Raw genomic sequence first — 24,518 nt, 5'->3', positions numbered from 1 at the left:
CCTTCGCTCGGGAATTCGAATTCAAATCACAGTTTTCGAGTTACAATGATGATTCAAGATTCACGTGTGAAAAGGCCCTTAGCCACCCCCGTCAAAATACTCTGGTACTGTTTGGATGGATAGCGTGGATTTGGGTTATTATTTTAATTTGAAATAGATAGATGCTGACTAGATTTTTTAAAAATGATTACATCATGAATCGATTCAATTCATTCAATTCTTTATTTTTTTATATCCTAAAGAAATACAAAATAATATAAATCAGATACAAATTAATAGATTGACATTTTAAACAAATGCAATACATGTATTAAATACGGAATTTGAAATGAGGGGTGCACTAAAATCAATGCTTGTAAAGTGTGGATCCCCCTCGAATGTGTACAAATAAATAAGTGGGTGCTTTCACACCTTACATGCGATGTATATAATTATGTCAGAACTGATAAAAGAGGGAGAAATGAATAGGGCGGATATCAGAATGAGGTATACAGCATAACAGACCAGGGCCCCGTCTTACAAAGAGTTACGATTTATCCAATCAATCGTAACTCTATGGAAATCCATCAGTGTCATAATTTTTTCTTTAGGAGATTTGCACAATGTACTTTGTAAACAAAGAGAAGCACAGTGAATTTTCAATAAACAATAAATGCATGAATATACATCATAGTTAGAAAATACTTTAAACAAACATGCATAACAGATGTTGATGTTCCTGTCGTCTATAGTTGTGACTGATCGAATCAATCGTAACTCTTTGTAAGACTGGGCCCAGAAGCAGGTCATGGTTTTGCTCTCCTATGTAAAAAACAACAAAAAGACGAAATAATAGGCCATTCAGTCTCACTGCTACTGGTAATTGTTATCCAAACATTAAATAATTTATTTGCACACTATCGTACTTTGGACATGAAAAGCACTTGTAGATCGAAGTAAAGTTCGTGGCAAACATTTATTTCAAGAACCAAGTAGATCTGTTTGTAATTCGCCAGATTTGTAGATCGTCCATTCTATCAGTGCCCCTGTAGACTGTAGATTGACAATATCTTACGAGAAAGAGGCTGAAGAACTGTGAGTAAAATACTGTAACCAATTACGGGTTGGTGGGGGCTACGAGGGCTGGCTGGTGGAGGGTGGTTATTAACCAAGGAGCGCGTGATCAGTGTACATGCGTTGGCCTATCAAAAAAGTATTAGCGTATTGTAAAGGTCAGGTCAAGCCCCCGAAGCTACCGCCATTTTGTTTAATCCATTAGAAGCTAAAATAAGCCCTCATTAATATTAATTTCGTACGATGCTCCCTCGTCAACTGTGGTTGTGTACGTGTATTAGACGATACGCACATCAGCGCAATGACAAAGGTCAACTTGGCAAATTCATTAATGTATTCATTTTGTTACGCGCTCGTGACGCGAAGGATTCAGCGAATCAAGCAAGCGCAAATCTGAGACGATACGTTGCGCTCTATAAAGTATCGATATCACAAGCGATATCACTTCAAAACAAAGCATTGTTTGTATTGCGTCTTATAGGCCTTTGCTAATTCCAAAAGGGAAGATGAAAAGAGTAGATCAAGTCGTGATAAGGTAGAGAGGTCTCTAGTGCTTTTGCCATCCCTAAATCGTAGTTACCATACTTGTAACTCATGATGAAACGGGCCCCAATTTATCATGTTTAATACGTTTCCTGTCCCCTTTATTCTCCAGCATTTCTTATTCTGTTTTTTTTTTCCATTTAATCATTTTCCCACTCAAAATTATTTTGTGCCGCCTTTCTCTTACATAATTATGTAGAGCTCATTTTCAAAAGGGGTTAGGTCCATTTTTCATCAAACTTGATTTTTATGTCTTATGGGGCGTTGCAAGAAACTTGCGATCAATTGCAAGTCTATTTTCGTTACCGAGATCAAGCATATGCCATGCAATTAATTGCAAATTTGCGATTGATTGCTAATCTGCTCCATGAAACAAGGAGTGTAATTTGATTTGCTATAGACTTTTCATAGTTGAAAGTGATCAATCAATTGTAGAATTGCAACTGAATATTTGCGATTGATTGCAAATATTTTCTTGCAACACCCCCTTAATGTATAGATTTTTAGTAGCTATATAAGATGATACCATAGAAAAGTTGAAATTCCTATTAAAAAGTGAACTAATATGGCAAAGAAAAATCACCTTTTTTTCAAAAGGGGTTAGGTCCATTTCAGTTTAATTGCAAAAGGGGTTAGGACCACACAGACTTTTTTTGGAAAATAATATCTTAAAAAATATGAAGACAAGTAGATATCTTTTATACCCAATTTTATGTTCTCATGGAAGGGTATCATGAAAATTCAGTTTCGCATAAGAATATTGCAATATGCCATAGTGGGAGAATAAAATAAAAATTATTTTCTTGGAGTGGACCTAACCCCTTTTGCAACTAAACTCTTCTGAAGAACTCATTTGTCCAAATGGGTTAGGTCCATTTTTCATATATTTTATTGTTTTCTGTCTCTAAATTCAAATGAAAACGTGAATGGAAGTGGTAAAAAAAAAACACTTTTTTAATCAAAAGAGATTGGATTCACTTCAATTTACTTGCAAAAGGGGTTAGGTACACAATTATATTTGTTTTAATGTATATAGAAAATAATTGAAGACAGGTAGATTTCTTTTATACCCAATTTTATGTTCACATGATAAAGTAGTACATCATGACAATTAAGTTTCTCATAAGAATATTGCAATAAGTGAGAATAAAAACATGGTTTTTCTCGGAATGGTCCAAAGTGGCCCTAACCCCTTTTGCAACTTAACTCTTCATATATTTCCTGCTTCTTTTCCCACTTGTTATCTGTTGGTTTCCATAAATCTCGTCTTATTTCTCTTCCACCCCTTTTGTTCCTACTTCCCACATTCTAGCTCTCTTACCACCCCCTCTACATTATCTCTTCATATGTGCCCATCCATTTCTTTCTCATCTCTTTTCAACCCACTTCTCATCACTCTTTCCCTCTCTCGATCTTCATCTCATTTTGAATTTTGCCAATTCCAAATCCATTTCATTTTAGCTCTGTACAAATACTATATGAACACAAATGAAAGACATTTTTCTGTCTTTTTTCTGGTTAGTGGTGAATTTTATTAATTAGCCATAAAAAAATATCACATTATCAGAGGATCAAGCTTGACCTTTTTCTTAAGCGTATGTTAATATTTTGAACCAAAATATTTTTTTTTGTATGCTGGGGCAGCGATCCTGGGGAGGGGGGGGGCACAGTTCCCCTACTTCTTGAAGCACTAAAAAGTGCCTTTTTATGCAAGAAAAATGCCCCCTCACGAACGTGTACTGTTTCCCTTTCACCTGACGAAAACCTGTTTTGGGTGTTACCAAGTGCTCTTCCTTGTATGCAATTTTTCTACCCAAAAATGCCCCCCCCCCGGAACATGTTCTGTGCCCTTTCATCTGAGGGCCCTTTCAGGTGTTAAAGAGCGCCCCTGGCCTTCTTGTAAGTGCCCTTTCTCGAATCACTGCCCCCTTTTACCCAAGAAAAGTGCTCCTAAAGAACTTGTTCTGTGCCCCTTTCACCTGAGAAGGACCCGTTTTATGGTCACCATGACGATTGCCCTTTGAAACAACAAAACAATATTCTCATTTCGATAATATACTTATGAAGGAAATTCTTTGTGCATTAAGTTTAATAATTCATGAGTGGGGGTATATAAGCAGTTTCGTACAGATGGGGGGGGGGGCTTGAAGGACTCTTGCCCCCCCCCCCCAAAAAAAAAAAAAGAGAGAAAAGGAAAGAAAAGGGTGAAAGATATCATTCTGAATATTTTAGATTTTCTTTTGAAAAATGTCAAAATTTTGCTCGCTCGCAACTTCTTAAAAATTCCACGTAATACAGCATTTTCCCTATGCCCCCCCCCCCCCACTTTCAACTTCACTCCGCCGCTCCTATTTGTATGTTTATAGCTTCTCCTTTTGCAACCAGTTTTAATGAAAATCAACAAGAAATTTCATACGTCATGAATTTGGGGTTGTGATACTAATTTTTTTTTTTTTTTAATTGGACTTGGAAAAAAAAATCCTTTTCCATCTTCATCAAGTGGTTCCTAAGTCAGACTCTTCAATGTTGAATTGTTGGATTTCTTGAATGAAAACATCTGTTACACCAGTCCTGCAGATTGAAAAAAAAAAGAGAATGAAAATCAATGAATTTGAATTAAAATTGTCGTGATTTATAAAACATAAATGTTTTAAGAAAAGTGAGACTATACATAAATATGTTTCTTCAACACATAACAGGAAATCTTACTTCTACTAATTATAAACTTGTACTTCTATAAAGCATATCACTTAAACCTGTTCTATGCAGTTTACATACCACTCTCCATTATAACTACATGTACTCTATGAAAAAATGTCAGAGATTTCTCGTAAATATGAATATATGAATCAACATAAGTAAATTATATAAATAGTCAGAATTAAAGTTGATGTTTTGTTGCACAGAATGTTTTGATCTGTGATTAAAAACGACACTAACTATAATCTAAAAACAAAATTGAAATGGGTTTTTCAAAGGCAGGTCTATTTTATGCTAAAAAAATGTGAACAACCTCCATTATTAAAAATATTCACTAATTAACTCACTCATATAACTGCTGTAGGTTGTATTTTTTTTCTTTGTGGTCTAGTCGCTGTTCTATTAGGCCTACTTCACCAATTATTTATCATCATCAATCACCTCCATGGAAATTGCAAAACTGCATCATCCTATTGGACAAAATGTAAAATAACAAGATTTTAAAAAAAATCGTAAATCTACAAATATGAAATATGAATATCACACTAAAGAATGAATAAAATGAATTTTGTAAAATATGAAAAATAAATATTGCTTTGTTTATAAACAAATAGGAAATAAAAAGGCAATTTTATTACTAGTAGATCAAGGACATGACCTTATTTTATAAATTTGCCCAAGGTACATAACTTTTGGCATTGGTTCTATTTTAGACTCGAGAGCCTGCATATTTAAGAAGTGTACATTCATTACAGATCCTACCTCTTTGTGGCTCGGATTATTTTTATTTAATGTAAACATGGTTAACATTCAATGCATGTAATGTATCTGTAATTTTGTATGGGTTAGTTTATGTTTTATACCTGGATGAGAATCTGCAAAATGATGCATGCACTTATGATCATCATCTTGAACCATATAGGTAGACCTCTACTGTTTTTCTTGTTCTTCAAACTCAACCTGTATGTGAAAGAAAAGAGAGAACAATAATAAGTGATCTTTTGAGTCATGGCCGTATGTATAGGGGGAGGGGTTTGGGTAAGAGCTGGAATGTGAAAACCTTCATCAAAAAGAGAATTGCATGAAATCCTTCAATTTTACTTTAGAAAATGCACAAAACGGCCCTGGGTAATATTGGTCGCTTCTGGCCCTCGCTTTCTGAATTTTAGGTTTCTCTAAATTTTTTCACATGTCTGCCCCCCCCCCAAAAAAAAAAAAAAAAAAAAAAATCTGGATCTTTTTATTTCCGAATCTTATTTCATTTGATTTTAACATAATTTCATAATCTCATGCACTAGGTCTAGATCTATTTGTAAGAAAGTATAGATCTACTCCAACGAGACTCAGTGCTGTGCGACAGCATTCATGTATCGTAAATTAGGTCTAGATCTAGACTAACGATGGACTCTCGATCTATCTAGACCTAGAAAGTAAAGCTTCGGTTCTAAACAGAGATCTAGACCCTATATCGGTTTAGAAATGTTTGATGTCTGACTCTGACTTTTATTCCTGGCTAAGACTTCATTGCCATTATTGACCGAGAGTAGATCTAGATCTAGTCCTTGGTCCACTGACAGTCATACTCGTACATGTAAGTTAAACTTAAATGGAGTCGTTTAGGCCCAGACCTTACTGCGGCAGCCCGAACACTGTCTAAAGACGTCGTGTCGAGGTTCCCGGGGCAAGGCCCAGACCTAGATCTAGGCCTACATTACAGACCTATAAGCCCTGGGGGTAAGTGTAGAGGGTTGGGAAAGTATAAGTTAGACTAGATTTGAATTAGGTAGGCCTAGCTCTTGATAGCATCGATGAATAAATAAAAGTAAAAAAGTAGCCTAGATCTAAGTAGGGCCTAGACTCTACCGCTAGACTATAAAGAAAGTAGGGCCTAAGTAAAAAAAGTTAGGGCTTAGGATTAAGAAGATCTAGGTCCTAGATCTATTGATAATAAGACAAACATGCAGAGCAGCATGTTATTTCTAAGACCGAGTCTAAATATATTTATAAATAACAATAAGAGTTAAAATGGGGGGGGGGCTAAATGCAGAAGCCTGAAGTTATGCAAAATAAATTTGATATCAGAAACAAAGTGAGGACTGAGGCTTGACATAATGACAGGCGTATCTTCATCCACACTCCGCTTCACAATCACAGTTTATTCCTGACTGAGTCTCGATCTACTGAAGATAGATGCAGATCTCCCTCTAGATCTAACGTTACAGTGTACAAAAAGAAGCCTCATTCTTCTTGTTTTAATCAACCGTGGGTTGGTCCTTGTTGGAGGTGAACCAAACCAGCCCGATTATCTCTCGATTCCCAGCCGGCTAGGAGCCCGTACAAAATACATGTGGTTAACACAGCGGCATAACGGCATAACCACAACACTGCACACAACATACAGGCTGCACTGGGCGACGATGACAATCTAACTTCAATTTCAAAGACCAAATTCTGCTTTCCTTTAACAGAAGAATGATAGCAAACTCTCTAATTTGTTAAAGAAATAACCTAAGATCACAAAATACAGTGTGAAATGTGTAAATAGTCCACTGAATTCATGTGGTTATATCAATTTATACGTACTCACCGGAGTGTTCGTAGGTCCATTTCGTGTGTGGAAAGAAAAGTTTCAGAATGAATAAATTAGATGACGTAATGAGGTCAAATGAATAATTAATTCTGCAACACGATACCACTAGTATCGATGACAAAGAATCGGGGTAATCGCGTATTAATGACGCTCTTAGCCAATGAAAAGGCCGGATTATGAATATCTTCATGCTCATGAATGTCAATGAGGGCTTATTTTTGTCTTCAAATGATCGCGGTAGGCGGAGCCTAATCTCATTTGTTTTGTGCTGAACGCGCACGCAGCTTTCGGTCTAGTAATATATTATAAGGTCTTTGGGTCAGGTCCACCCCAGAAAAATCAAACAAGCATAACGCTGAAATTTTCATCAAAACCGGATGTAAAATAAGAAAGTTATGACATTTTAAATTTTCGCTTATTTTTCATAAAACAGTTACATGCACAACTCAGTGGTATGCAATATGAGAGAGTCGATGGTGTAACTCACTCATTATTTCTTTTGTTTTTTATTGTTTGAATTATACAATATTTCATTTTTTACAGAATTGACCATAAGGGCAAACTTGACTGAACCATAAAATGATAAAACAATTGTATTTCCACCAGTTCAGGGAGCAAGAAAACGTTGTTTCACATGAGAATGAGGAAAAATTAGAATATTCCATATTTCATTTGATAAAATACAAAAGAAATAGTGAGTGACGTCATCACTCCCCTCATTTGCATACCGACCAGTCTGTGCTTATATACTGTACATGTAACTGTTTTGTGAAATTAAGCGAAATTTAAAAATGCCATAACTTTCTTATTTTACCTCCGATTTTGATCAAATTTTCAGTGTTATGCTTGATAGATTTTCCTCTTTTTATTCGAATCAACTTCTTATTGAGGTGAACTTGGAGAGGGGATGGGGAATACGTAGACGCTTTCTTCAACGCAGAGAATCTTTTGTAAAAAGCCCTCCAATGACAAAAAATACTTTGTCGAAAATCGGTTAATCAAATCAGCAGTTTTGTCCTGGACTCTGGAGAACGGCATATTTGCGATTTTTCGGCTGGTCCGAATCTTCGAACGATCTGCTGCTGTCCCGGTCCTTCAACTTTCGACAAAAGCCTCTTAGCTGTCCACTGTGATTTGACTTGCATTTTCAGAATTGGCGCGTTGTTGAAAGCGTCTGCGTATATATTGATTGCGAAAATGCGCTACTGTCCCCTACTAAAATTAGGCCTATCCAAAAATTATATTTTTTTCGTTAGGTCATTGTAGCTTTTTTCTCATAACCATATATCATTTGCAAAGTAAGTCTTGCCCTATACCTTATTATGCTTTTTTTTTCTATTTTATCTATTTCTTCATAGACATGAATTTAAATCAAATCCCTACCAACATGACAGTATATAATTATATACGATTCATCAAATGTTTATTTTGGCGTTCGTTACACTAGTGCACTCTATCAATGTTTTCCTTTTTTCATTTCCATTTCGAAAAATAAATATTCTGCCCTCACAGAACAGGGGAAATGGCGGATAAATATCAAACATTAACAAAACATCATGACGAAGAGCTATGTTTGCCTACGAGTAGAAAATATCTGCATTTAGGCCTATTATATAAAGGAAGCATAAGGTATATATTTTATTTCTATTGACTGAAATAAATGTTAAATATTGTCTTGTACGTGTTACAACCTGCCGGTGTAGCGGCGAATCCGGTGACTGGCAGATACGGTACTAGGCACACAATTCGCCGGCGGATCGTGTTTCAACTCCGGCTGATTCAATACAAATTTCTCCCGCAATTTCTCTTTGGCATATATCGTTCTTGCTATCGTTCATGCACGTGGAGGTGCCGTGGCCGAGTGATCTAAGGCGCCTAGCTATACATAGAAAGTCCGGGATTCGATCCCCGGCCGCGGCACCTATGCCCGTGAGCAAATGCTCTTTTATCCTGCTTTCAAATAAATGGAAATGCTATATGCATTATTGGTAACTTGGTGTGAGAACTTGTTTAAAAAAAATAAAATAATAATACCGTACGTATATACGTCACGTGGTACGTGACGTATATACGTGCGAACTCGCTGCCCCCACCCCCTATGCTCCCCCTCCCGATATTGCCAGAGCCTGCCGAGGGTGACGTCATAATGAATATACGTAGTCAATCTGAACCAATTCCGACGAGGAACCAAATCTGCAAACATCAAACCGCGGCGTAAACCCGACAGATATGGTTCCAAGTGTGAACGATATCTGCCGGTGGATACGGTATCCGCCGGAGGACCAAATCTGCCGCTACATCGGCACAGAATTAAACCAAACTGACCACTTTTCTAGATCGTATTCCCAAGAAAGATAGTTACTCTATTGCAAAAGGGTTAATCTGGTCCCTGATCTCACTCCTCTCGGTTTGAGATAAGATACCAGTCCTCATGGAATGAGATTTCAATCTTTCAAGAGTGAATTGTTTTACCTATTTGAGAGTGAAAGTGTGTATCTTGACTTTTTACATTTTCACTCCTAAACTAAAAAGTCACTCTTGAAAGATTGAAATCTCATTCCATCAGGACTGGTTAATCATCTCACTCTGAGAGGAGTGTGCTAAGGGACTTTGCTCTTTTGCATTTAGAGAGTAGACAAGATGGCGAACCCTGAAATGAGTAACGTTCCTCGGAGTATGGCTGCCCACATCAGGAATACCTACCCATACGAGGGAATTCACCTAGCACCCTATATGACGGCAGATGATATCGCAGGCATTCGGAACATGGAAGTTCGAGAAGATGACGTCATCTTGACTACCTACCCAAAATGCGGTAATATCTATCATTCAATATGCAAGATAAATTTCTAATCTTTAAATGTAAGTAAATGAGAACGAGGACATAGGCTAACGTTAAAATCTTAAAAGGCCTGAAAAACGATTGCAATTGGATTTGCATCTTGGCTCATGGCCGTACACATAATTTTTTTGCGGGGGGGGGGGGGCAAGGGCGGAAATCTCTCCCCAAAGGAGGGGGGTACCAGGGGCTGGGAAATTTGACAAGCAAAAAATAAGGTCATCTCGTCCAAAATACATGTTTTATTTCGATTTTGAATGATGTATTTCTTTCCATCATAAAAAACCAAAAAATAGTAGGGGGACATTTTATATTGTGCCCCCCTACTATTTTGGGTAGGGGGACCCCCTGGAATTTTCGCCCATGGCGGGGGGTGCAGGACGCGTTATTATTTTTTGGAGAAAAAATCAAAAGCGAGGGAACGAAGCGACCAAGCTTGTCACTGGGGAGCTTAAATTGGAGGATTTAATGCATACTTTTGGTTAATTCTGTGAAAATTTTCAGTAAAAAAAAAATTATTGGGGCAACTCACATCTGCCCCCGCTGCATACGACCATAAGGAAAAATCCAATGACATTTACTTTGTCTAATCAAAGACGTGGAATTCAATGTAAAGCTTGACTATTCCATTGACAGATAAAATTGATGATTTATAGAAAATTTCATTTTTGTGAAATCATTTGCGAGCTGCTCTCATCGATCATTTGCATCAATTTATCGTTGAACACTATAGCAAACATATTTAATTTGTGATCCGGTGAATCATAAACTAGCCTAGTAATCTTTCAGTTAAAATATAATTAATAGAAAGATGATGCAGAAATTGAAATACATTTTTTTTTATCCTGTTGAAATGTCCATGATCACTGGCTAACAAACCTTAACAAACATTTAAACCTTAAAGATGGCCGTTGTACGATGAATGGGAGTAATGATTTATTTTTAAGTCATTTTCATTAAGAAATTGTTATATATTTTATCTTTTTGTTCTTGTTAGGTACACACTGGATGTTGGAGATATTGACCCTTGTCAAAAGTTTGGGTGTCCAAGTTTCAAGCCATGAACGCTCCGAACAATCAGCTCATTTACTCGAGATTCCAGCTTGGCCTAATCAGTGCAAATCATACGAGGTTGTCGCTGAAATGTATTCTCCGAGGATGTACATCACACATCTGCCTATTCAGTTCGTACCAAAACAGATATGGGAGAAGAAACCAAAGGTACGCGAACAAAGAATACAAATAACTAGAAGGCAGCTCGAGCTAAAGCAGGGGTAGTAATAATGATAATGGCAACGCGCCTCGAAATAGATAATTTCTAGATAAATGGCGCACTGTAAATGCCTATTGTTATTGTCATTATTATCATTATTATTATTGTTATCATTATTATTATTATCATTATTATTATTGCTATCATTATTATTATCATTATTATTGTTATCATCATTATTTTTATCATTATTATTGTTGTCATCATCATCATTTTTTATTAATTAATTTATTTCATTTATTTATTCATTTTACTTAATTTCATTTCATTCCTGCATGGTATGATGCATCATAAAGGTCAAAGGATGTTATGATTATTACAAGAGAAGGAGTATAACAAGAAAAAGCATTACATTTTTATAAGTGTTACAGAAATTACAGACAATATTGAAACGTTGCAACTCCTTAGCATATAAAATGTTCACATATATTCATAGAATGAAGGGATGTAAGAAATTACATAAAATTCTCCTACCTCCTTCTCCCTCTTTCTCTCTCCCTTTCTTTTGCCTGCCTTCCTCGTTCGTTCTCCCCCCTCTTCATCTCCTTTTTCCAATCTCACAGATTGTGTATGTAGCCCGCAACGCAAGAGACTGTCTAGTTTCATTTTATAATTTCTTCAAGTCCGACCCACAGCCGTTATCCTGGAATGAGGCCTTCAACTTCTTCATCTCAGATGAGGGTAAGTTTTGAAGCTTTTCAACAGGACGATAATTTACGCATCTAAAGATAGTTACCCGTAAGTCACACGCAAAGCTTGCAAGGTTTGAGATTATTGTCAAAAAAGCTAATGCTTGCCTGAAAATTGCATGCTGATTATGCTAATAAGGCATAGTATAGCAGTCTTGGCAAGGTAAATCAGAAAAGTTATTTAAAAAAATAATTATAATCAAAAGCAAGATTTTATCAGTATTTATATTTATTTGCAAGTTTTACCAATTGCGTACGCACGATTGGACGAGTAAACTGATTATAGCTGGTCTTCTTAGGATAGACCTGAGGTCGCAACTCGTATGATGAAGTCGGGACTTTCTGCAGACAAGGAACATCATCGTATCGAGTGTGAATCCTACTATGTATGTATCTTCAAGGCTAAGTCGACCAAACCATAAGAATCTTATCGCCGATGCCGATACCAAGACGCTCTTCGGTCTTGTGAAGTCACTCTCCTCACCGCATCACTCGTCGATTCTTCCTGACTGTGAACTTGCCAAAAGGTTTGCTAAGTTCTTTGTCAAGAAAATATCCAATGTTGTATCTGCCTTCCTTGACTCATCTTCATCACCAGCATCAACTCCACCTCAGTGCAAATTTTCAAAATTTCGTCCTGTTTCTGACCTGGAAGTTGGGAAACTCATCACACCACTACTGCAAACAAGACCCAGTCCCAACATGGTTTTTGCACTCTTCACGATATCCTGCCTCTCATTACTAAGCTGTTCAATGTTTCTTTGTCCTCCGGTCTCTTCCCCGAACCATTCAAGTCATCTCTACTCCTTCCTTTCCTTAAGAAGCCTACACTCGACCCAAATTCACTAAATAACTAACGTGCCATCGCAAACCTTCCTTTCTTGGATAAGGTCTTGGAGAGAATGGTATCGTCACAGCTCAGAGTTCATCCGGAGGGATTCGGCATGTTTCCTCTACCTCAGTCTTCTTGTAAGAACCATCACTCGACAAACACTGCGTTGGGTAAACTTCTCAACGATTTTTTTCTGCCGACTGTGGACAAGGGCGACGAAGTAGCATAGGTCCTTCTCGACTGCACATCCGCTTTTGACGCTATTGACCACAATCGGCTACTTAATCGCCTTGAGAACGAAATTTCCATCACTTTAACTGTCCTGGAATAGATCTGCTCATATCTTCATGGACGGTTGCATCAAGTAATCATTAATGATACGCTTCCCTCCAATTTGCGGGGTTCCACAGGGTCCCTTAGTCGGCCCACTCCTTTTTCTTCTTCATACCAGTCCACTTTCCAGACTCATAGAATCTCACCAATGTGTTCAGCATGTAATGTACGCTGACGACACACAAATTTATGTTACACTTAATCCAAATGCGAAGGCTGTAGCAGCCCAAAAACTCCATAGCTGCATTGAGGACATTAAGGTTTGGTCTCACTATAACAGACTCTGCCTTGATGAACGGAAATCTGAGATGATACGCATATCTTCAAAATTCGGAAACACTACTCCATTCCCTGACTTATCTACTTATAATGTTTCACTGAAGGGTAGTGAGTGTGTACGTGACCTAGACGTGTACCGATTGATAACAATCTTACACTTCAAGATCATATCAAGCAAATTTGCAGATCTGGGTCATATGGTATTTTCAAAATTGGAAAGAATAGGAAATTACTTGACAGACCAACAACTGCCAAACTAACTCATGCATTTCTTTCATGTCTTCTAGATTACTGAAATTCAATATTTTCCAACCTTTCTCATACAAACCTTGTTCCTCTTTAACGGGTTCAAATCTCTGTAAAGAAAGCGTTCGACACTGTAGATCATGGGATTTTATTAGATATTTTGAATAATGCGGGCGTGAGAAATGCTGAATGTGAGTGGTTTAAATCATATCTCACTATTATGAAGCAAAAGGTTAAAGTGGATTATAAACTATTTGATATGAGAGCTATTCAATATGGTGTCCCATAAGGCTAAATTTTAAGGCCATTGTTGTTTATTATGTACATAAATACTCTCCCTAAATCATTATCAGGTATCAAATGTAAAATCAACATGTACGCAGATGAAGCAGTTTTACTTGTTAAAGCCAGGTCACCTAATGAACTGGAATCAAATTAATATGAAAGTTGGATTAGAAGATGTATGTAATTGGTTAATAACTCATCACACTAAATACTAGTAAAACAAAGTACTTAAAATTTGGTTCCAAACAGCGGCTCCATAATTTCAAAAATGTCAACATTTATATTGGTAAGAAGGAAATTGATATAGTATACATACATACATAACAGGTACTTATCTAGCGCTTTACCAAAAATATGATCAAAGCGATTTACAATGAATAACTAATAATACTAATAATGGAAATTACATCAAACAGCACTTTAAAAAAAAATCTACGGGGACTGGTGCCTGATCTTTATGCCCTATTCACCCGCAGTTTAAGGAACTTGCACAGAAGGAAACCCGGCAGGTTCATAACTCACAAGGGCTCTAAAAACACCAGGCCTAAGCTAAACCCTAACAAAAACTAACTTACGAGAGAACTAAACATAAATATTTAAACCAATAGTTACACCAAAAAGATCATATAAGGAGAAAATAATTCAATGAGCAAATAAATGTGTTTTAAGCAGAGATTTAAAAGTTTTAAACTTGTCAGCAGATCTTAGTGTTACAGACAGTTTATTCCATAATTTAGGCACAAAATTAGCAAATGCTTTATCACCATATGAACTAAATCCGAGTATCCGATTTTAAGTTTCTAGGTGTCATACTCGATGAAATTTTGTCATACGAAAAGCACATAGATCGCATTCCCCAAAAGATTTGAAGAAAATTTAGGTTTCTACGTCGATCTGCTAAGCCTTACATCCCGAATGACATTTCTAAACTACTATCATGCCCCAATTTGATAATTGACGTAGTCTGGTCTAATTGTTCTCTCGGTCTCCCTTGATAGAGTTACTAAATTGCACAACAGAATGGAAAGGATGATGTTAGGGGCCCATCCACGAAATCACATATGATTTATTTTCTGTTCTAAAATGGAAAGATCTCTTTTTTTCTCTCTCATTTTCACCGAATGTGTGAATTATTTAAATGTGTTAAATGTATTACTCCAACGATTCATTAAACCTAATTACAAAATAAGGACTAGATTAATGTCCGCTGCTCTGCACAATTAATTGTGGCAAGAGGACTTTTCAATACATCGGGACCAAGGAGTGGAATGATCTTAGGAAAGTTCAACGCTGACAACGTCCCTTATTTAAAGATTGAAAAAAAAAAAAAAATAGCCTTGCCCTTGCAATGCAAAAGATGCGACATTGAGTAGTTGATTTATATTCTAATTTGGCAACATTGCTCAAAATTCTTCTTATTACACATTACCCATTACTCAACATCTACTTACATTATTTTTTAACCAATTGAACAATAATCTGTTACCAGTCATCCTTCCTTTTCCTGGTAAATCTTTTTAGCGGTTTCCAATTGCCTTAACTCTTTTCTTTTGTCTTAACTTTACAATAACCTTTTCTTTTAATTAGGTTTTGTTATTTTATCTCCTTGATTTTAATATTTATTATACTAATCTGGTTTAGTAATACTGTAATACCTCTATATGCCATTTTGATTCTTTGTAAATATTGTACATATTGATTTTTTAATCTCGCGGCCCTCAAGGACAGCAGTTTATATAACTGATGAGGCACCTTGGTTAAATAAAACTTAAAATAAATAATATATATATACACTGCATATCTCGGCGTATATTATGTACTTCATTGGAGGGGGTTTTAACAAAGATAATGATTACAGTTCTTTCTACTATGCAGTGGGATACGGCTCGGTATTTGATCATCAGTATGGCTTTTGGAAACATCGCAATGATGACAACTTCCTATACGTTGATTTTGAGGATATGAAAAAGGTATATTCATAACATTTTTGAATTATTATCTTCAAACTTTACAATTCAACAAAATATCACTTAAATGAAACTAAAAACTTTGGTAATAAAAGCCTCCGTGGAGCAACTGCCATATGAATTCTTAAAATTAAAGATCAGAGGAAGAATATTCCAAACAGTCTTTTCCCATGCAAGCTCTGGTGTGCAACGAATTCGGAACTGACAAAAATTCATACAACAGTATATATCTCAATCTGATCTGCAGTGGAGCAAGCACTAAATCAATATTTATTTTGTGATGAATTTGTCAGGTATATTGCTTCTTATTCTCAGAATAAACATAGGTGCAGGCGATGATAGAATAAAATGAGATCCGATCAGCCAAATATTTACTTGTATAGAAATCCATTCCAAACGTATTGGCGTTGAAAATTATAATAAGGATTTTCAAATACTATATTTCTTGAAAAGCAAAATATACACAACAAAAAAAGAAGTCCCCCTTATTGGAAAAAATGCAATTTGTAACTATGGCTATCTGTCACAAACCTCCTGATTTGATTTTTATGAAAATCCCGATGTTTAATGCATCAGTGAGCACACAATATTAAAAAATTATGCAAATGAGACGAAAGTTCAAGGCCTTGGCCCCACTCTGTGCCGTATCGAATTGTTATTTTGGTGTGCGCGCCTTTTGGATAGTGTTACTCTGAAGAAATGTGCGAAGTTTCATGAAATAACTGTTGGTAGAAGTAACAAAAACCGTCCATGAAAAAAACACTCATTTCATATTTGTTAAAATTTTGACTTCCTCTCTGATAGACTTGTGTACATTATGGGTGCATATGTTTAAGAATAACTAACCCCTTATTCAATATGGTGGAACTTATTTTCAAGGCTGTCTTTAGCAATGCCATTTGGCAGTAATGTTTATCAACCTATGGGCAGAATTCTGTGCAAAAATGGAATCGATTTGTTTATTTATGGATGAGTGAGCACGCATGAAAGTGGAAAAAATTTGTATTTTCAATGTCACAGACTCATTTTAAAGGGTAATAACGTGAATATTGGGAGCAAATTCGGTTTCAAATGTGACTTTAATTGCTGATGTTTTTATCATCCATCATTTATATCACTACACACTTTCCGAACTTTAAATATTTTTATCGTTGAGCGGGCACATTCGAAAACTTAGGAATGAATACTCTTTATACTGCATAAATGTATTCTTTTCCTAACAATTTATCATGATCACTTTAATTCATGGACAAATCAGTGATGGATCCAGAATTTTAAAAATGGGGGAGGGTCTATAATCGGGGGAGCCACCAACATTTTCCAATTTTAACATGATTTAACAAGTTGTAGAGGATACTACCATAAACACCTATTATGATACGTCACAATACAGGGGCCGCGGAACGGTTTTCAAAGTGGGGGGGGGACTGAGCCAAAAGTGGGGGGGCTGACCATGCAAAAAATCACAATCGTATGGTCATTTTTTGTACATGCTTTTGGAAAAAAGTGGGGGGCTGAAGCCCCCCCCCCCCCCCGAACCGCGGCCCCTGCAATACCTTGTGCTCACTCAACCGTGAACATACGATATCAAAACTGTGTGTGGAGTGGCTAAATGATGGATAGTAAAACAGCATAATACCATAAAATTTACCTTAAAAACAACTTTTGCCCAACTTTGTATTTGCACAATCTGAAAAACGACTCTTGTGACTTTCAAAAATTGTCATTTCTAATTCAATCTTTAATTACTCATGCATGACTCAACCGATTAATCTCATTTTCCCCAGGAGTTGCTTAATGAGTGTAGAAAACCACCTACGAAATATCATATCTCAAAATAATTCCGTTCAAAAGTTACAGCAATTTGATTTAGGGGGGACTTACTTTTCTTGTTGTGTATACATGCCCGTCCCTTCAATAAATGCGGAGGTGGGGTAGGTGGTTTATGACCATGTTCACTTTTTAACTGCCGCAGGATCCAGCCGGGAACGTAGCTAAAGTAGCCGCACACCTTGGCTATGACCTCTCAGCTGAACAACTTGCTGAAGTCACTCGACTTTCATCGATCAAAGAAATGAAATCCACCTACGCCAGAATTGAAGAGGAGCTGGGCCCCAAAGGAAAGTTCCTCACCCATGCAGCTGGTATATTACCATTTCTTCACAAAGGTACGAAAGATGAAATAGAAACAAACTCGTCGAACAGATAAGATTTACTTCCCAAATATAGATCAGACTGTTTATTTGAAACATTCTGAAAGACCGTAGGTCTTGAAAAGACATATGCACATGATGCCGATGGAGGACAAGAAGATTGGTCTTCCCCAAGGGCGTGTGCTCTTCCCTCTTTTGTTCAACCTAGTAATGAGTATATATATTTGAGATTACAAGGTCAAAGGACATACAAGTTGAACATGATATACGTTAATATGATTACTTCGTTCAACAGCTTCAGAAACAATTGGCAAAACTAGCCCATCAGGGATTTTTTTTAGATACATATAAGTACGCGAAATATAATGATCCCGTAAATGATCTCGTAGGGCTTTTTATTCTTTTGTATTGATATTCAAATCTTACAAATGCATAGGCTCGCAATCCATAATCAATCTTCGAATTTACCTCACAAATATCTGAGCCATAATGACCCATTCTCTTCTTTCATCCAGGTACTGTCGGTGGATGGAAAAACATATTCACTGTGGCTCAGAATGAAACATTTCAGAAACATCAAGAGATGAAGATAAAAGACTTTGATGAGGAGTTCAAGAAAAAGTTCAACCTCTGAATCTGGAATAGGGAGAAGGGAAGGTCATGGGATTCACAGTCATGATCAAGAACCTTCATAATACTTTCATATATATTGGGAAAGGTTAGTCTACAGAATGAGCAAAATTGATAAAAGTGTAATGCTTTGATGATTGTTGGAGGATACTTTATCTGTATTAATTTTCTGTCCCATTTAAGGAAACAAATCTTTAACATAATTTGACAATTGAGTTTGGAGCTGTTAGTCTTTGAATGCTCCCTTGAATATTATACAATCTGTCGTATCTAATTTGCACAGCTAGGTTCGGATATATTTTAGAAATAAAAGGAGGAAAATTAGGCAGAAATATTGAATTTATGTTATTTTAGGAAGCAATATGATGGTTTACCATAATAAGAAAAATAGAATAAGGTGAATAATGTATTTTAACTTATGTAAGCATTTATTTTAAAATGCAATACAACGTATCAGCGGGATGGTAGGCCTCTATTTTATATTTTCACAGATTTTGAAATACATTTTTTTATCATAAGTTATTAGGCGTACAATGACATTCATTTCTATTTCAAAATTGGTCTATCCTCACTAAGCTACATGGCCCAAGGGAAGCGGGGGTTCAGCACCCCCAAGAATTTCCCTGGGGGATGCTGGATGTATTATTTTTAATAGGCAGCACCCCCTGGAATTATGGTAGGTGTGGAAAATTGAAAAATGTAACCAAATGACATATATATTTTTTGTAGTGGAACCTTTTTTCTTTCTTTTTTTTTTTGCTTGTCAAATTTCTCTGGACCAAAATGACCTTCGTTTTGTAGTGAAACCCTTTTCAAATTTACATCAGCACCCCCGTTCCCAGGGCCCTGCTAAACTGTTTGTATTTTCTGCAGGATCCTTTCCCCGCCGAACCCAGGATGTACCAGTAAAGGGGCGCAAAATTATCACACCTTTTCTTCAAAGGTTTTCAAGCAAACAAAATAAATAGGTCATCACATTTTCGACTTTCCTGAAGAAAAAAAAGTCACCACTCTAATTACCTACCCCCCCCCCCCCCCCAAGCCATGCAAGTGGTCAGACTAATTTCTACACGGTGTTCACATACATGTATCTATTTCGGCTAAAATCCATTCCACATCCGCTATTGTTTTTTTAAAGAAAAATCATAATCGTATATCATCCAGGTTTCCGTAACACAATGGTTAGCGATTAATCGTATGCTTGATTTTCACGATGAATTGTACATCAGTCATTGTAATCAATCTTAATAAAAATGTTTCTATGATGATTGCTACGCTTTGTGTTAAGGGGTCAATGGGGCACCCCCCCCCCCCCCTCTTGATTGGTCAGTGGATCTTGATACCTTCATTTTGTTCAGTTTATTTATGTTGTATTAAATTATATAGTGATGCTTAATTTTATATAAGCATAAGGAACATACATGTGTACGTCTTTGTGTATCATGAACTTATAAATCGAATTTTTGAACAATATGCAACAAATATGTTCTCCATTGAATCTTATTTTTGCGTGTGGAAGTTAATTGAATGAAATTCTATTGTTCTTTAAGAAAGATAAATTCATAGAAGATATTTAAAATGCTTAGTGAGAATAAATGGAATAATGGAATAAATGTAAAGGGTTTATCTTTATTTGTTTTTTCTTTCTTTGATATTCTTACATAATCTAAACATGTAACTTAGTTTCAAACACCGAGTGTCATTATCCGTTCTTCCCCTTTCTTCATATTACACTGCAAAAGCACGTCCAGTGTTGATTGAACACCAGTCCGGTATCTATATTGGTAAACACCAGGAAAGTATTGAACAACACCAGTTAAGAATCAAACCGATGTTGGTTTAACATTGATTTGTGTTGCTTAAATGCCTATCTGGTGTTAGCCTTAAAGCCGAAGTGGTGCTGTTACAACACCTCTGTGGTGTTTTTCTATATATATACCGAACTGGTGTTGAATAAACACCGGTATTTTTGCAGTGTATTCTCCTCTTTTTTATCACAACATTGTGTATGGGTTCTTATGTGTATCTAATGTTTATTGCAGTAGCGTAATGAGTTAAGAATTTTGAGGGGGTGCAAGGGCGTATGGTAACATTTTTTTATTTAAAAAAAATTTGATCCTTTTAAAAGAAGATATAATTTTGTAATAAATATTTGACAAAATGTAAAGGAAATTATATCATATTTCACCATTTTCTATTCCTTTTCTCCCTCTTTTTTCGTGGTCGTTATTGTGTCGGGATACATGGCCCCACAGCCCCCTCCCCCATCTATACGCCAGTTGTTACATATCGGGGAGTGTGTCATGAAAAATATTGTCAGCTATTTTCACCGAATATTTTTGTTTTACTGAGCCAATCAGATGCTACGATTTCAGTAGCTTATGACAATAGTCAGTGAAAGTCACTGGCAATTTGTTTCATGAAATGCTGCCTCTAATCCTAAAAGGAAAGTGTTCAAGAGGAACCGAGCTAAAGAAATGGATTTCGAATTTATTGCCGTAAAATAGCTCATTAAAAGACGAGTCTTTTGAATTAAAACGATTAGAATTTCGAGAAGTTTATCAACCATGCATGCTTCTAGCTGTTCTTTTTCTTCGTGAATTATTCTCTTAATTTTTTAATTTTCAAAATTAAATAAGAAAAACTATACATCAACTATCACATGTTTCAGAAACTTGACAGGGTATGGAAAAAGCGATCGCTAAAATTCCCTTAGCTAATATAAAGGTCACGACCTATATCTCTCTTTGTTATACTCTTCTTTCTTCCCCCCCCCCCTTACCATCCTTTTTTTTTCCTTTTCTATTTTCCCCCTGTTTCATGCCCTAGAAACCACAGGGGCGGCTATCAAGGGCGCCGGAAGCGGGGGGGGCAGGGGGGCACTTGCACCCCCCCCCCCAAATAAAAATTTGGGGGGGCAAAAGAGATATTGCCCACCCCCCCCCCCCTCCCCAATGTGCCCCCCTAAAAGTAGAAAAATGATACATTATTTAAGGAGAAAAAGTAAACGTTAAAGGCACTTTTCTGCCTAAAAATTGTCATTTCCATTGTCAAAAATGAAAGAATTTCGCTCCTAACGGGGCAATTACATATCATAGTGAGCCTCGAGTCTTTTGACGAACATGTCCCTCTGCGAAACATACCTTTGATAAGCCCCTTTTCCATCTTATTACAATGTGATAACGTTTAACCTTTTAATGAATACATTTCAGACTAAAACCGAATGGCAAATTGAAAGTGGTTCACCAATGCATGTTGGCTGTGTCGGCTAACAAACGCGCGGTCGCCCAGAAACGCTCAGACCGGACCAGATATCACTAACTTATTTTAATTATTTCATTTTTAACTAAATATAAATTGAGTTAATACAATGATAACAAGTCAGTGCCCTAAAGAAAATACCAAGGTCATTTCAACTCAATATAGACATGTTATCAAAAAATTACACACATAATAATTATGTGTAGAGGATTATAATTTATAATTTGTGAAAATGGTGAATCCCACTCGAAAGCAACTTAGAGATAATGTTTATGCATGAAAAATAAAATCATCTGTGAAAGTTTCTACTTGATCCGACTCATATTATCCGAGATATGAATACAAATGTAAATAGAGAATATAAAAGAAAAATAAGCGTTACAGTACTGCTCTACTATAAAGATATTTTCATAGCCCCGTATTTTCCTCGATTCCTTTTCATTAGCATGATTGACAGGCGTTTTGTCTGATACTATTTCAGCTCATATGATATAGCACTCCTTCCCATTACCAGTTACTAATCAGTTCGAGAGGCAGCTATGTTCTCTGGTTCATCCCAGCTTTTGTTATTCATCGACGTATGCAAAAATAAAAAAAAATCCGGGGTGGGTGGGGCTGCAAGACCTAGATTTTCGAAGAAACTTAAGAGCGAGGGGGTTTGTGATGGGGGAGCTTTTGCATTTTCTAGAATAAAATTGAAGGATTTCGTGCACACTTTTTGTGAATTTTGTGAAATTTTTGCCCTCTCGACCGGCTGCCCCCAGCTGCGTACGGTCATGTTTGTCATCTTAAAGTCCGTTTTAAAAGGCCTATATTACATTGGTTTGAAACAATTTCGTTTGCCAGGCTCGTCATTTGCTGGAACTACGACCCTGATCATGATTGATCAGACATGAAAACCACATTTCGAAGCGATCGTTTTGCGCGTAGATTTCATAGTTTCTCATAAATTATTTGTTTTTGTTTGTTTTATTTTATTTCTGCGTTCACAATACATTATCAAAAATTATTTATATTGTTTGCAATATATAAAACAATCCATAATGTTTACAACATAAACATAACAATTAGAAAAAAAATGGTTTGGGTATATACTTCACATTACATAAATAGAAAAAAATGATTTGGGCATATACTTCACATTAGGATGATAATAAAAAGCAGCATAAACAAATGAACGCAGGAGACCGCCATCGTGAGCGGTTAAGCTTGTAGTTGATGGCGGCCTCATAAAAAGGGTTCGTGACTAAGATCGGTAATTGCTGAACAAGTGGGTGCGATGCAGGTGCAGGTGCGGGTGCTGTAAATAGCAGTATAATTATTGTTATTATTATTTTTAATTTATAGTTTTTGGTTGTTAATGAGAATCAATTTGAAGTGTCGGATGAATAAGATTGAATTATATTTTTTTTAAGAGTTGATTTTATGAGTATAAAGTAGAACAAGATTTAATATTGTCTGCAAGATTATTCCAAATGTCTGGACCATGATGTCAAATTGATTTAGAGGTAATTAACAGTCTGGGGTTTGTGAGATGAAAGTTTCCAGATGTACGAGTTGGGTAGGTATGGACAAAACTATTGAACTTAAACATGTCATCAAAAGACGATGGGAGTAGATTATTGATATACTTAAACATAATGATAGCTACTTGAAGAGTGTACAAGTCGGCAACTTTCAGTGTTTTCTGTTTGAAAAATAAAGGGTCAGTGTGAGCCAGGTAATGCGATCCTGTACAAATGCGAATAATTCTCTTTTGTAATCTAAAAATAGAAGTCAGCTTTGTATAGCCACAATTAGCCCAAACAACGTTACAATAGGTTATGTACGGGAGTACTAAGGAATTATACAATAGGAATAAAGTTTTAAGAGGCAAGATAAATTTTAACTTAGAAATAATTCCAATGCTTCTTGAAATACACATTGTAATATGGTGCAGATGCTCATTCCAAGATAAAGCTTCATTTATGATAACCCCTAAAAATCTAGAGTGCGTTTTACGTTCTAATGACTTGCCGTCAATCTGTAAGTGAATTTGAGTGTTAGAATTATGAGAATGATGTTGAAAATATATGTAATGAGTTTTTTGTGTGTTCAGAGATAATTTGTTAGCTTTGAACCACTGTGATACTTTATTTATTTCATGATTTAAAATATTGTATAAGGAAGTGAGATTTTTATGAGAAAAAAAAATATTTGTGTCGTCAGCGAATAATACAAAAGATAAAATGGATGATGTATTAATAATGTCATTTACATATATTAAAAATAATAGTGGGCCTAAGATGGAGCCTTGAGGGACACCACAATTATGAGTATAGTCTTTCGTAGTGAATTCTATGTTTAATTCTCAAGACATTTGTTTTTGAATGCTCTTAGAAACGCAACATTTATACTCCATTTTTACCCAAAGTCCTTACCGTGGGGGGTCCCACACCCTCTCCCACTCGATCGCTTCGGTATCTCACGCTGTCAAAAATATTGTGCCCCTTCGGGATTTTGCCCCCATAAAACTGAAAGTGTTCCGGCGCGCCTGGCGGCTACCCTGTGGAACTGCCCTGTAACTGCACTACACGATTTCTGATATGTATTTATCTGATTTTTGTTTTACATTAATCGACAATTAATAGGCCTATATGTATGTCTAAAAGAGTAAAAATGTACTTGTTTGCACGCAAGGAAGGTGTCACATGGAAGGGGAGTGGGTAAGAGATTGATTGATTGATTGATTGATTGATTGGTTGGTTGATTTATTTATTCATTTATTTATTAATTGATTGATTTCGTAAATTCGTGTACAAATCCAATCCAAATTGTGTTTTTAGTCATGAATTTCTACCTTTAT

At 36.2% G+C, this 24,518-nt stretch overlaps 1 protein-coding gene across 3 annotated transcripts; it reads left to right on the top strand.

The window, feature by feature from the left end:
* Positions 1-814: 814 nt before the first annotated feature.
* LOC129260569 (sulfotransferase 1C2-like) lies at positions 815-20,979 on the top strand. 3 transcript variants are annotated; one of them, XM_054898535.2, is made up of 7 exons: positions 815-1,074; positions 9,515-9,701; positions 10,723-10,946; positions 11,562-11,679; positions 15,538-15,632; positions 17,605-17,797; positions 18,298-20,979. In XM_054898535.2, the coding sequence occupies exons 2-7, from the start codon at positions 9,527-9,529 to the stop codon at positions 18,414-18,416; spliced, it is 924 nt and encodes a 307-aa protein (XP_054754510.2). In that variant the 5' UTR covers positions 815-1,074; positions 9,515-9,526; the 3' UTR covers positions 18,417-20,979. The 3 variants fall into 3 exon arrangements, with proteins under 3 accessions (XP_054754510.2, XP_063955779.1, XP_063955780.1); XM_064099709.1 differs by having other exon boundaries at positions 9,453-9,701; XM_064099710.1 differs by having other exon boundaries at positions 904-1,074; positions 9,522-9,701.
* Positions 20,980-24,518: the final 3,539 nt, after the last annotated feature.

This window comes from Lytechinus pictus, chromosome 5 (genome assembly GCF_037042905.1).
Source record: "Lytechinus pictus isolate F3 Inbred chromosome 5, Lp3.0, whole genome shotgun sequence".
NCBI classification, from domain to species: domain Eukaryota; kingdom Metazoa; phylum Echinodermata; class Echinoidea; order Temnopleuroida; family Toxopneustidae; genus Lytechinus; species Lytechinus pictus.
This window is presented reverse-complemented; position numbering and strand designations above follow the sequence as displayed.

What these genes read in the sequence shown, in the direction of transcription:
- LOC129260569 (XM_054898535.2), top strand. Translation starts at nt 9,527, where the DNA reads ATGGCGAACCCTGAAATGAGTAACGTTCCTCGGAGTATGGCTGCCCAC. An exon ending in GACTACCTACCCAAAATGCG is followed by an intron (nt 9,702 to 10,722) that starts GTAATATCTATC and finishes TGTTCTTGTTAG; the next exon opens with GTACACACTGGATGTTGGAG. An exon ending in TATGGGAGAAGAAACCAAAG is followed by an intron (nt 10,947 to 11,561) that starts GTACGCGAACAA and finishes CCAATCTCACAG; the next exon opens with ATTGTGTATGTAGCCCGCAA.